General features: G+C 36.8%; 1 protein-coding gene across 1 annotated transcript; it reads left to right on the top strand.

Annotated features, from left to right (window-relative positions):
- Positions 1-6817: 6817 nt before the first annotated feature.
- Positions 6818-13853, top strand: LOC122005370 (snurportin-1-like). The gene is made up of 7 exons (XM_042560394.1): positions 6818-7257; positions 8389-8575; positions 8704-8954; positions 10321-10435; positions 11865-11957; positions 12029-12172; positions 13533-13853. The coding sequence occupies exons 1-7, from the start codon at positions 6878-6880 to the stop codon at positions 13647-13649; spliced, it is 1287 nt and encodes a 428-aa protein (XP_042416328.1). The 5' UTR covers positions 6818-6877; the 3' UTR covers positions 13650-13853.
- The last annotated feature ends 740 nt before the right edge of the window (positions 13854-14593 follow it).

Raw genomic sequence — 14593 nt, 5'->3', positions numbered from 1 at the left:
TCTATTTTGCAGAAAACTAACAGTTTTGTGCAGGGCTAGAACTGACCGGGATCGGTCGACCGAACCTTGGGATCGGTCGATCGAACCTTGGGATCGGTCGACCGAACCCCCAAGCCAGCAGATCAGAATCCCAGAGATTGGACCAGGCTCGACCAGAGGATCGATCGACCGAACCAAGGATCAGCGACGATTGGATCAGGCCAGGTTGATCGGGTCAGAGAAGCAGATCGATCGACCGAACAGCGGGATCAGTCGACCGAACCCAGGATAAGACTTGACCAAATCAAAGCGGAGTGAGCGGATCAGATGAGGAGGAGATCGCCTGATCGGTCGGCCAAACAGGGGATCGGTCGACCGATTCGCCTCGGGTCAAAGCTGATCCCAAACTTCGAGGATCTGGATCAGATCCATAAAAGCTATAAAAGGGGCTTCGAGCTGCAGCTTCAGGATACAACTCGAACAGAACATCTTGCGCACTTATACGATGCTCCAAACGCTCAAACGACGCTTTGCCACTCTGACATCTGACAACTGCCTCCTTCAACATTTGTAGTGTCGGTATTGTAAATTCTTTATTTAAGTTCTTGTATTCGAAAGTTGTAAAAGATTTGCGATATTATAGTTGTTGCCCACCGAAAGCGATCAACGATCGTGGGCCTTGGAGTAGGAGTCGCCCTAGGCTCCGAACCAAGTAAACTCTTGGTGTCTTCTGTGTGGTTGCTTTACTTATTTCCGCTGCTTAACTCTTAAAACATTTTTTATGGAACGAAATAGCCACGAGCACTTTTCACCCCCCTCTAGCGCATCTCGATCCTACAGTGTTGACAGTGATGAATTAGATTGTAATTTAGATTCTAATAGTGATGATTGTAAATCCCAGAAATTTCCTTTGTTCGACCCAATTAAGAATGCAAAGAATCCTGATTTGAAGGTTGGAATGATTTTTAGCTCAAGAGATTAGGCTGAATTTGCCATCAAAAGTCACTGCATTAGAAGAGGGAAAGTTGTTTAGTTCGTCAAAGTCGATAAGAAGAGGCTTAGGGGTCGACGCAGAAATGATGTGATTGGGTGATTCATGTGTCGCTAATGGGTCGTGATAGTTGTTGGCAGATAAAGACTTTTAAGTCGAAACATAATGGTAGTTTTTGGGATGTCTGTAATAGAATTGCGAGTTCCAGTTGGTTGGGAAAAACTTTTGTCAAAAAGTTTAAAGTGAACTCGAAGTTGGGGGAGGGGGGGTCATTCCATTCAAAGACCAGGTTTACTCTAGTTTGAAATTAAGCATTTCAAGGAAGAAAGCTTATTTGGCTAAGCGGAAAGCTCTTGAGCTAGTGCAAAGAACCATTGCCCAACAATTTAGTAAGATTAGAAATTATTATCTTGAGTTGAAAAGTGTTGATCCAAGTGCCACGGTGATCTTAAAATTAACTTAGGATGACGATTGCCCAAGATTTCAGTGTTTATACATCTATTTTCCTACATGCAAATAAGGTTTTAAGAAAGCATGTAAACCTTTAATAGGTGTTGATGGATGTTTTCTAAAGACTTCTTATGGGAGGCAATTGTTAACAGTGGTTGGGCTAGATCCCAACCATAATATCTTCCCTACTAGCTATGCGATGGTGGAAAGAGAGACAAAGGACACTTGGATGTGGTTTTTTAGATATTGGACTCAGACATAGTCTTTGGCAATGGAGATGGCTGGACTTTCATGTCAGACAAACAAAAAGGTCTAATTCCGACATTTGAAAGTCTATTTCCTTATGCAAAGAATCATTTTTATGTTAAGACATTTACACTCTAACATGAAAAGAGATGGTTTCAAAGGCACATCTATTAAAAATGCACTTTGGGTACCTGCAAATGCAACAACAATTGCTGATTTTTGACAAAGGATGAATGAGATGAAACGAACAGATGAGAAGGCCTATGATTGGTTGCTCAAGAAACCAGTAGAACATTGGTCTAAGTCACATTTCACCACTACTCCTAAGTGTGATGTAATTTTGAATAACATGTGTGAATGTTTCAATAGTCTCATATTAGATGCTCGAGAGAAGCCTATAATTCCAATGTTTGAAAATGTAAGGAGTTTCTTGATGGTATGTTTTCAACTTAACAAAGAAAAGTCTAGTTTACTCTAGTTTGAAATTAAGCATTTCAAGGAAGAAAGCTTATTTGGCTAAGAGGAAAGCTCTTGAGCTAGTGCAAAGAACCATTGCCCAACAATTTAGTAAGATTAGAAATTATTATCTTGAGTTGAAAAGTGTTGATCCAAGTGCCACGGTGATCTTAAAATTAACTTAGGATGACGATTGCCCAAGATTTCAGTGTTTATACATCTATTTTCCTACATGCAAATAAGGTTTTAAGAAAGCATGTAAACCTTTAATAGGTGTTGATGGATGTTTTCTAAAGACTTCTTATGGGAGGCAATTGTTAACAGTGGTTGGGCTAGATCCCAACCATAATATCTTCCCTACTAGCTATGCGATGGTGGAAAGAGAGACAAAGGACACTTGGATGTGGTTTTTTAGATATTGGACTCAGACATAGTCTTTGGCAATGGAGATGGCTGGACTTTCATGTCAGACAAACAAAAAGGTCTAATTCCGACATTTGAAAGTCTATTTCCTTATGCAAAGAATCATTTTTATGTTAAGACATTTACACTCTAACATGAAAAGAGATGGTTTCAAAGGCACATCTATTAAAAATGCACTTTGGGTACCTGCAAATGCAACAACAATTGCTGATTTTTGACAAAGGATGAATGAGATGAAACGAACAGATGAGAAGGCCTATGATTGGTTGCTCAAGAAACCAGTAGAACATTGGTCTAAGTCACATTTCACCACTACTCCTAAGTGTGATGTAATTTTGAATAACATGTGTGAATGTTTCAATAGTCTCATATTAGATGCTCGAGAGAAGCCTATAATTCCAATGTTTGAAAATGTAAGGAGTTTCTTGATGGTATGTTTTCAACTTAACAAAGAAAAGTCTGACAAATGGGAGCAGGACATGTGTCCTAAAATTAGAAATGTTTTGGCAAAGATCTACATTGAGGCAACACAACCCACTACAAGCTGATTCTATGCAGTTTTAGATCGAGGGACCATATGGTCAGACACTGTCGCTATCAGTACGAACTTTTATAGCCGTAGAAAGTGAGACTTGACTGGCATCCCTTGCCCACATGTGGTGTGTGCTCTTTGGTGTAAGCATCAAGATCCATTGCAATATGTTAGTCCTTATTATGGGGTCGAGACATACAAAAGATTCTATGAGAATGCTATTTTGCCCATTATCCTGATCTATGGCCGGAATGTGAATTGACACCTCCACTACCTCCGTTGTACATAGAGAAAGTGGGCAGACTTGCTAAATTGAGGAGGGAAAGAGATGAAGTGCCTAGCGGAACACATTTGCGTGGAGCTAGAAAAAATACTAAGTGCAGGAAATGTGGAGGAGATGGACATAACAAAAGGACATGCAAAGAAATAAGGGAGAGTGTGAATTAGCCTCCAACACAACAAAGCCAATCAAGAGCGACAATGACTTATAAATCACCGCAAAAGAAAAAAAACTTTCGGTAACTAAGTTTCCAATTTTCCATATATATAAAGATTGCTTTGTTGCTACATTTTTAAGATTGCTTTTTTGCGACATATTGAATGGTATAAATACTTTTGAGAATCTGTCCTAGGATTCTATCTCGGGTTTATAAAATTGGTTTTCACTTTTTTTAGCATTGCATTATGTTGTCTAATCAACTACATGGAGGATTGAAATCTCATTTCTACTATGATTATCAATTTCATTTATTGGAATATAGGTGAGCAGGTCAGCCTCACACAATGGTGTGCATACTGGAGCACAAGGCACGCCGATCACTATAAATGTAAGTAATTTAAAAGTATAGTTAATCAATTTCTAGCATAACCTGCACACACTATCATGATTTAAATTCAATGTATATAATTTCGTTTTGCAGCTTACAAATAATCTTGTATTCATGAAAGGAAGGAAAAACTTTGTCACTGTTTCCAAACTAAGAGCATACGTACATAATCAAAGGAAGCAAAGTCATTCAACTCCAGTCCAAGAGAACACAAGGGATATTCCAGTACCAAGAGAGAATACAAGATCAACTTCACAAGCTTCGATAAATAATTGATATTTGGTTTAGCATGCATTTGATTTTATTGATTGGACATGTGAATTTCTAGCATAACATAATGTCTTTCTCTTTGCACATGTGGCTACTTTTAGATAACTATGGTATGAGATTGTCATATGTAACTGGATTTGGATTTCATTTTGTATTTTTATTTTGGTGTAAGATATTTGTTTTTGATGTATGCATTGTACTGTCTTAACATGGATGCTTATTGTTGCTATAATTTTTTTTTTTCAATTTTTATTGTTAACATGGATGTGTATTGTTATTGTATTTTTTTTCAATGTGAGACAAAAGAGGGTTGACATTTTATGTTTGTGGGTTGAACCATATCCCTCATTAACAATTAATTCTTCACATGAAAAGTTGAAGAAAGATATCGAATCCTTCTAGAAAAAATTGAATTCTCGAAGTGGTTCTTGGAAGATTATCCATCCATCCTATGAAAGCAATGGAAGCGGTTCATGATTAATGCAGCGTTAAGAATGATGCATACAACTTATCCTTCCCATGAAAGCAAAAGGGCTCGAAAACAAGGTAATGTGAAGCCTTTATTCAATCTTGAACAGATGAGCGATGATCCATTCAATTACATAAAAAGAAAACCAATATCCACTCATCCCAACCAAAAAATTTAAAATTAGGACTAGTCCATTCAATCTGTAAACAAATTCTATCATCCAATGAAAAAACTTCAAATAAATCTACTAGTACTTTAAATCTAAGACTGATCCATTCAATTCTGAGAACAATAGCATAGCAAAAAAAAAACTAGTACTTTTAATTCAATGCATTTATCAAACTAAAACAAGTATACTAATCATCAACATGAAGAGAATCTATTTTCTTTTTTAGATCTTCATAAATCTCAGCAATCTTTTAATATATTATTATGATATTCATTAGCTAAATGTAACTGAGCATCTATTAACTTGAATAGTTCTTCGCTTTGCTTTAGTTTTTAATTGGAACTTGAGTGGTAGCTGAAGTTGACCCCAAACTTGAGCTCGAACTATTTTGGCTTATAGGGGGTGAAGGAAGCATGTTGTTTATCTCTATAAGCATTAAAAGCTCTCACTGTTTCCTCCTTGGTTTGGTACAATTTGTGGGAAGCACCGCCATATCTATTAACTTGTAAATGAGTTTCTTCCCAATTGTCATAAACACGAGGGTTCGTCTAATAAAAATAATATGTGTCTTTCTCTATATTATAGTCAACCATTGAAACATTAATGATAATTATATAACATAGATTGCAAAATTCGACTTTCAAACTGAAATTAAATCAAACTACTAACCATTTTATCACTAAACTCAAGCTACATTACCAACTTGTTTCAATCGATATAAAAAATAATTATTCAACGTTAGATATCATTAACATAATGTGATGGGAATTAGTATAGCCGCATTCTTCTTAATTTAAAAACAAACTCAAAATTTTTGGGAAACTATAAATATATACTTCTTAAGAAACGATTCAACTATAAATATACTAATGAAAGTTCAATAAGTGTTATCTTCCATACAAAAAAAGCACATCGAGAATGGAACAGATCTCTTAATTTTTTTTAAAAAAATCACACATGTACTTTGTGTCCACACATACATTAATTGAAGTTAAAATTTTAATTCAAACAAATAAAAATTAAACAACATAATGATTAATGTTCGCCAAAAACGTCAATTAAAGCAACAAAATTTATCTGGAAAAAACTTTCATCAAGACTTATAGATAGAGGTCAAACGAGATTGTCTCCTTTGTTTCGCCGATTGATATTGGAGAGAAATAGGTGGCTGCGAGTGAAATTGGAATGAAGGGGAAAAATCGATTTGAAAATGAGAGCTAGGGTTTAATGAAAGAGAAGAATCAATTTGGTGAGGAGAGCTAGCTAGGGTTTACACTGAATGAATGAGGAATCAGACTCTAATTTATGAACGGACGAATTAACGGTATGGATATAAGTGGGAACGAAAATATTTTAGGAGGGATATAAATGGAAATAAAAATATTTTCGGGACATAAGTTGAAAATTTTGAAAATGTATTTCTCCTTCGGATCCTCTGGACCACCCCTGGACCACAAATTCCACATAAGAAGGATTCACGTGCAAAACACGTGCGTGCTGGAAACCCAACTCACGCAGAAACGAAAGAGGCAGCGAGCAGCCAAACGAAGAGCCCTAGCGGCGATAACCGTCCCCGCGTCCGCGACCAGTGTGAGGTTTCCCAGCCAAACGAAGAGGAGGAGGAGCCCTATCCTCCTGCCGGCGACGAAAGCCTCTCTCGCCCACAAATTTCTCGGTGGCGGAAAACCCCTCGCGTCCCCGACGGCCCGTGGCGTCGGCGACGGCCTCCAACAGCCCCGACTCACGCAGGAATCCAACTCCGGCAACCTATTACAGTTCCAACTTCATGGGAAACCTCACACTGGTCGCAGACGCGGGGACGGTTATCGCCGCTAGGGCTCTTCGTTTGGCTGCTCGCTGCCTCTTTCGTTTCTGCGTGAGTTGGGTTTCCAGCACGCACGTGCTTTGCACGTGAATCCTTCTTATGTGGAATTTGTGGTCCAGGGGTGGTCCAGGGGCATTTGGTCCGGAGGATCCGAACTGCTTACTCGTTAGGGCTTCATTAGGACGATCCCTCCACCTCTTTGTTCCTCCCACGACTCAACGTGCGTCCACCGTAGGAGGGATGCCGCAACCGGAGGTCCGCCGCTCCATCAAGCGCTCGGCGGTGTCTGATCAGCAGAGGCGGAGGGAGCTAGCGCTCCTCCGCCAGACTCAGCAGCGTTCTGACTCCCAGAACCGCGCCCGACGGCTAGCCTCCTCCGTCTTTACCCTTTCCTCCTCCTCCTCCTCTGACCTTATCCTTCCGGACAAGGGCATCCTGACCCGGGCGGCGGATTCTGAGGAGCACGAGGCTCATTTAGATGAGTCCGTGGCGCCGGCGAGGGAATTGAACGTGGTGCAGGCCTCTAAGCTCAAGGGTCGGGAGGCTCGCCAGTGGTTTGCACGACAGCTTATGCTTCCGGAATGGATGATCGATATACCTCCTAAACTTGATCGTGACTGGTGAGTGCTAAAGCTATCTCCTTTGCGCATTTGTAGCTTGTGGTAGCCGCGAGAAGTTGATTGCTCTTTGATCACCTTGCTAATTCGTTTCTTCCGATGTGTAGCCTTGCGAAACGTTTCCCGCTCTCTGTCTAATAGTTTGTAGTTTTTTTCCTCCCGCAACAAGTTAAATCACTGTGTGTTTATGGTTTACGATCACAAAATTATGTAATTCGGGCCCTATCACTTAAACGATCTTTCTTCAAGTGCATCTCTTCATGTAACTCCAAAATGAGAGTTTTGTGTTCCTTTTCTTCACAGCCTCTCATGTAAAAAAAGAAATGAAAAGAAAGGAAAGCATAAGACGAGTTGCAAATCCCCAACTGTATGAAGCCATCTGCATTGCACTTTTTGAGACTATTCAGCTATGATCTTGTTATTTCATCGTAGAAACTAAGATTCATAAAATGCTTCTACACTTCTGATTTGCAACATTGATTTGAAATTTTAACTGACACAACCTATTTGGTGCTTTTCAATTTTTTTCAAACTTCCCAGAATTATCTAAAATGGCTATCCTCTTGTTAATCAGAATTAACTTGTTGTTCATGAACTGGAATTTCTTTCTAACAAAATAGTGGAAAGGGGATAAACAAGTAAAAATTATCAATAATTAGTAAAAATGTCAAATAAACTAATATCTTGTGAGTTGTTGATGAACATCGAGTAGGAATTTACCAACTGATTCATACCAATAATATCTGTTAAAATGAGATGGGTCTACCCTCATATAGCATGATTACTTAATCTGATTTTACAACAGACAGTATGTGATATGCATGAGAATCTTCGAGCTAAGAACCTAAGATCATTAAATTAAGAATATGAATGGTCACTTTTCTTAAAACTGAACTTCTCCACATGATTGTTATCTTACTAGCCCATGCTCCAGGTGGATGCACTTTAGAAGTCATTTAAGCTCAGCTCTTGCCTAGAAGCTTCTTTGTCAACTTGGTGATGTGCTCATAATAATTTGTCAAAATGAGTTTTGTTCTGCTAGTTTTATTTCCCAAAAACAACTATGGAAGGTTTTCTTGAATTAAAATTATGCACACAAATTGTTAATAAATTGATATGGAGAAATATTTGTAGGTATGTTTTTGCCAGGCCTGCTGGAAACCGTTGCTTTGTTGTTTCCTCTAATGGGACAACAATTAGTAGGTTGAGGAATGGATCTGTTCTGCATCACTTTCCGTCTTCATTGCCCAACGGCTCTAGGACCAGAGATAGCTCTGGTCCTGCAAGTTCTTATTGTGTATTAGATTGCATATTTCACGAGGTAGGTTTCATTCTATAAATTGGCATGTGTAAATTGTAAAGACATGGTTCCATTTGACATAACTATTTTCTGTTCTAAAATTAATCTTTTCTTCAGCTGTTATTTACATTTTAGGTTATAATTTGCAGCCCGATCAAACATACTATGTGATTGATATGGTCTGTTGGAGAGACTACTCGCTGTATGATTGTACTGCAGAATTTAGATTCTTTTGGTTGAACTCAAAGCTTGCAGAGTCTGGAGCTTGCAATTCTCCATCAACATATCACAGATACCGATTTTCTGTTGTTCCTATCTATGATTGTAATCAAGCAGGTCTACATGCAGCATATTCTACTTCTATGCCTTATACTAAAGATGGCCTACTATTCTTTAACAAGTAAGTTTCTGTTTTCTATCAACATATCACAATGTCTACTTTTAAAAGGTAGTCTTTTTGAATAGTTTGGCTGCAATTTCCATTTTAGTTTATCACAGTTTCTTGCCTGACAATTGTTTAGGTAGCACCAATACCAAAGGCCTTAAGAGTTATTGAAAATCTTAAATATTTTAATTCGAAATAAGTTAAGTGATGATGGGTCTCTAACTAGTTAACTCTAGTTTTTTTTTTCCTTTTTTTTTTTCAAGTTACATAAATGTACTGATCTAAGGCTAATCAGTTCTTTTTATCATAACTTGAATAGATCCAAGTGGCAATCTTGAACACTTGAAGTTGGAGTAACTCAATACTTCACCACAGCCTTTTATGTAATAAATGGGCTTGTTTCCTTTGGCTTTATTGTTTTCCAATGTGCGTTCTATTTTTGCCTTCATTGCATCATATAATGGATAGCTTGAGAAACAAATGTAAGTTATATCACACAAACTTCCACATAACATTTTATGCTTTGGATGGGTTTCCAGCCCACCACTTGGAATGACCCTATGCTCGGATGGTAATTTCTTTGGCTACACAACTGTACCAACATGCCAACTTTGATGTGAGAACTCCAGACAACATATCTGCCACAATTTCCACATGTAATTGTAACCATAGTGAAATCATCCCTAGGTATCCGAGTTAGTATACGAGGCCTAAAATCATAGATTTTAATAACGCAACTCAAACATAACAGAAGCAGAAAAATGTTAATAAAAAAAGAAGGCAAGTCTAAATGTCCAAATAGTTTTACAGACCATCAGTGAATGAGTAAATAACAGTATGGATAGCGAAAATAATAAAATTCTCATAATAAATTTATTCTACATGCTAGTCAGGTCCACTCAGATTAAGTTTGATTTGTGCCCAATTTAGGCCTATTCGAGACCTAACCTCTTAGCCGAAATTTTATCCATTCAATCAAATCCCTAATTGAACCAAATTAAATCCAATTTGTAGCATGTAGCACTTCTTTGGTCACATGCATACTTGTACATTTATGCACAAAGATCCATACACTTAGTTCTCATTGTAGTGCATATAACACTTTTTTTCCTTCAATCGAGCAAGATGAGATACTCTTCATGAATTTATTTGCTTGATTATCCTTTCTGTTTATGAGTGGATTTTGTTGTCTTACCTGCTCGTTCTTAGTTTTTTCCCTTGCTCCCTCCCTAAACAAGAATTAGTTATTGCAATATATTGAGAGAAAATTAGCAAATTGAAATGTGTTGCAAACAAAGCCCATACCAACATCTAACTCTTCAATGATAACTGATCAAAGTGCCTCCTTCCCACATTTTAATGTCTCTGTTGTCTTTCTCAGGCATGCACATTATCAAACAGGAAATACACCTTTAGCTCTTGTGTGGAAAGATAATTTCTGTAGCCAGTATTTTCTTGATACAGATAGCCAAGGTTTGGTGCCAACTCAGCAACAGGTTCGTATTGCGTACTCCTTAGATCTGTTATCCACTGAATTTGGTCATCTGATCAATTCAATTCTTATGTAAAAAAGTTGTGGGGGAGTTAAATAAGAACCAATACAGTTTCCCTATTGATATTTTTTTGCTTGATAGTAATTTCTAATCAGTGATTAATTTGAAAGACCAGTGCAACATTTGATAATGGCCTAATCATACTTTTGTTGTTAGTTTTTACAACTAATTATAGAGATGACGCTTCTTATGTTGAAATTAACAGTGAGATTAGAGATGGCAATGTCAGTCATGACCTAATTATACAATCCAACCCAAAACACAATTAATAGAGTTGAACGTGACGTGACACAACTGGAATATATAAATGAGTTTATACGAATTGTCAATATTAGTAACTTTTATGCAATATAAAATAATTTTAGTTAGTTTAGTTAATGTTACACCATATAAAATTATTTTTAAGAAAAATAACAAAAAAGGGCAGCCCGGTGCACAAAGCTCCCGCTATGCGGGGTCCCGGGGAAGGATCCATTGTACGCAGCCTTACCTTGCTTTTTGCAAGAGGTTGTTTTTAGGATTCGAACCCGTGACCTTTTGGTCACAAAGCAACAACTTTACCGTTGCGCCAAGGCTCCCCTTCATGGTCACAAAACATTATTATTTTTTTTAAGAAAAATAACAATGTTTTATATTATTATTTTTTATCCAAATGACATGACTTGTTTATGGTGCTATTGACATGACATGGCATGACACGAATTGTCACCCTAAGTGAAATTGTATTTATATATGGTTAAAAATATATATTGGAGAATTGAACATGTCCCTATCAGGGCATCAAATTGCTGGGCCTGTGTTTGTATGTAAAGTTGGTACTTTTGCTATTCTTACGTGGTTAAGATTGTTAGGCTTTATTGAGACTTATTTTTTCCTTTTTTGCTTTTTTTTTGTTAGTAGTAGTGAAAAGTATATTGTGCATGTGGGTTTAAAACTTGTCTAAATAACATGCAGAAGTTCGTGTTTCCATGTTTCCGATAATTTTATTGGTTAAAGGAAATAAAAGTTGTCCGTAGTTCAGATTATGATTTTAAACCTTAGTTCCATTGGTTAGTAGAAATGGATAGATCTTCTATGTTTGCACTGAAAAAAATATCTCATATGCTCTCCTTGAGTTTTTTTCCCCATAACTTTTGCTATTATAGTTAACTCTAGTTACAGAAGGGATAGTCAAAAAAGTGATTAAGGTGAAATACTATGCCACCATACTACACAAAGATAATAATGTTATTACAAGTATATCTTCAAACTCTTATCCTTGAATATTATTAAATATAGCCTAGCATAGAGTAGTAATAAACACAGCTAGATGATGACAACGATGAAGAGATGATGGTCACCTTCATACTCTTATCCTCATCTCCTATTTCAGGTTGTCTTGGAAATGCAAGAAGATGGTAAATTAACAACCTCTGATGATCCTCCTGTTGAGTTTGGTAGCTTAGAGGTTGATTTCATTCAGAAGGTAATGTGGCATGCATTTTTTTTAGCTGGTTAAAAAATGGGATAGTAAAGTCTGTCTCGTCAATTATGCAGTCAGAATTTCGAGCAGGAAACCTCCTCCGATTTGCTATTAAAGATGAAAGTGTGAGAGTTGTAGATGGAAAGCTAGAGATTGGTGATTTGCAATTCATAAGCAAGTCTAACCGTGCACGAGCATTTGCTGATAGCTACTCTAAGGTAGGAATGTAACTGACATAATTCAGCATGACTGCTAAATTAACATAATGGTAGTAAGATGCAGAAACTGATAAATAAGTTGAACATGAAACATATGATCATTGAATGAGATAAGCTGGAAATAAAGCAAATCTTGTTGCCTAGAAAATTAAACAGATTCAGAAATTTTCACCAAAATGTATTTGATCTATAATGTTGTATAGATTATCACCGTTTATCATATGACATATGTGTTTGCCTCATCATCTCTGTTCACTGCGTTTTGAATCTTCGAGTTCATAATCATCTCTACAATGCTTCTGTTTCATCCTCAATCAAAAAACTGTTGGTGTTAATGTGTTATTACAAAAATCACTGTAGGGTTTTTGTTACATCAATAAAACATTTTTTGTTGTTGCTACATCCTATTTTGTTATAATTAAACTTTGCCTCTGTAATTCTCTTAATTGTATTTGTTTTGCACAATTATTCTATCAAGTAGGAATCTCTGCGCACAAAGATAGAATAGCTATAATGTTCAATACCAAAGTGGTTTTGTAGGTACAGGCACTTGACATGGAGCTTCTTACTTCATGATCAAAATTAAACATCTAGTAGCTTTGTCACCAATCTCAAACAGTTGGGAAAACAAGTTACTACTATGTTGAGCTAGTCTACCCTTGCACAATGTTTTTATATATGGGTCCATATGGTCTGGCTGAAGTAGGAGTAATTATGGAACCCATCTGATTAAAGTGGCAAACCTGGCCAAACAAGGCAAATGACTCAGTTGACTTTACTCTCCCCTATTCCACTACATATCACTAATTGGGTTTCACGTCCTGTCTATTTTCCTGGTGCGGATATTGTTTTTCCTGATGAGAAACTGAGAAAAAATCCTGCGATTTGTATTCATAGATATGCATAAAAGCTAGGATAAACAGTCATTTCTCAGATGCAAAACGTATGGAAACACAAGCAAGATGTTAAAACACCTACTTGCAGCTATTCTACGGTCTTGTTCATATGAATTTTCTCGTATTATTACATTGATTAAACTCAGATGGTCTCCCAGTAACTTCTATGTGCTTAATAAATAATAGCTTTATATCTGATATTCATGGTTAATGACATCTTATATTTTTCTGGTTATAATGTCACTTTTGTTCCACGAAACCTGTTTTCCATCAATTTTTTATTGTTCTACTTTTCATCCTTGACATGATATTTTGTTTACAATACTTTTCCAACTCTTTAGCAGATTGATATATTTTTTTTTCCTAAATCAGTTCTTGAACCATTTCTGTTTTTTTTTTCAAATCTATTTCTATGGTTCTATAGATTTTGATTCTTGTTTGTCTCATTTGCATTGGCAATTCAGGTTTTCTTCCAGTATGCTGCTCGACATTCTCCTCTTAAAATCGAGGATATTGCCGCATCTATTCTACCAAATCTTCCTGATGACAGCCCAATTGTTGATGTTGAGATGGGCAGTTGAGATCCTAATACATTGTATGCCCCTCCCGACATTTACACCTCTAACCAAAAGATTGCTGTTTTCCCTTGACGTCTTTCTGTTTTCTCACTGGATAAAAGTTGAATCTCCATGGGAGCTGCCAAATTGGCTCCGGGCTAGACAAATTGTGGTTCCGGCTGTGTCGATATTTGTGCTTATTGATATATATCAGCCATCTTTATCTCTCGGTGAAATCCATATAATTTTTCTCAAATGTTGAGCAAAACAAAACACACACACAAATCATTCGAAGAATCAAAGCCGATGAGGAAGAAAGAGCAGCACACTGATAATCAATCAATCATCATGCGATTTAATTTTGCTTTAACCCCGATCTCTTTTTTTGGGTGAAAAAAAAAATTATAAGGGATGAATCTTTCAATAGGTGACAAGTAAAACTTGAATATTGTCAATTGTCATTTCAAAAAAACTTAGAATTCGAGAATGTCGTGGAAAATTGCAAGAGCGTAGACTCGACTACTCCAGTCTTCCCTCTCAAGTAACCAGATGCACGCATTCAACAATCGTGCAGTGACATTGACCTCCGGAGTTCTCCTCTCCAATGAAGAAATTCCACTTGGTCAAACTGAATTGCCCGGACAATTTAAGTTCTATTATTTTAATTGGATAATTCTCTTATTAATTTATTGGTCAAACTAAAGATTTGAATTCCAGATTAAAGATACGGCATTTGCAAGTCCTCTTCGTGTTTTTTTATGTTCTCACGTGTTTTTCCTTGCCTTGTTCTAAAATATTCTCTAGTTGAGATGGATTTGAATTTTCATGAAATCAACTTCAGATTGGCCTAATTCAAAAGAATTTTTTTGGTTTTCTCATATCTCATTTTGTACCTTTATTCATAATTTCCTCTCGCTCAAGATTATTTTCGTCTCTTTATCCAACTTAATTAAAGAAGAAACAAAAGG

This window comes from Zingiber officinale, chromosome 7B (genome assembly GCF_018446385.1).
Source record: "Zingiber officinale cultivar Zhangliang chromosome 7B, Zo_v1.1, whole genome shotgun sequence".
NCBI lineage: Eukaryota > Viridiplantae > Streptophyta > Magnoliopsida > Zingiberales > Zingiberaceae > Zingiber > Zingiber officinale.
Note: the sequence above shows the minus strand (reverse complement) of the source record. Positions and strands in the feature narration are given on the sequence as shown.

Bases quoted from the DNA above. Each gene is read 5' to 3' on its own strand.
- LOC122005370 (XM_042560394.1), top strand. From the start codon at position 6,878: ATGCCGCAACCGGAGGTCCGCCGCTCCATCAAGCGCTCGGCGGTGTCT. The intron at 7,258-8,388 runs GTGAGTGCTAAA...AAATATTTGTAG, and splicing joins CCTAAACTTGATCGTGACTG to GTATGTTTTTGCCAGGCCTG. The intron at 11,958-12,028 runs GTAATGTGGCAT...TCAATTATGCAG, and splicing joins AGGTTGATTTCATTCAGAAG to TCAGAATTTCGAGCAGGAAA.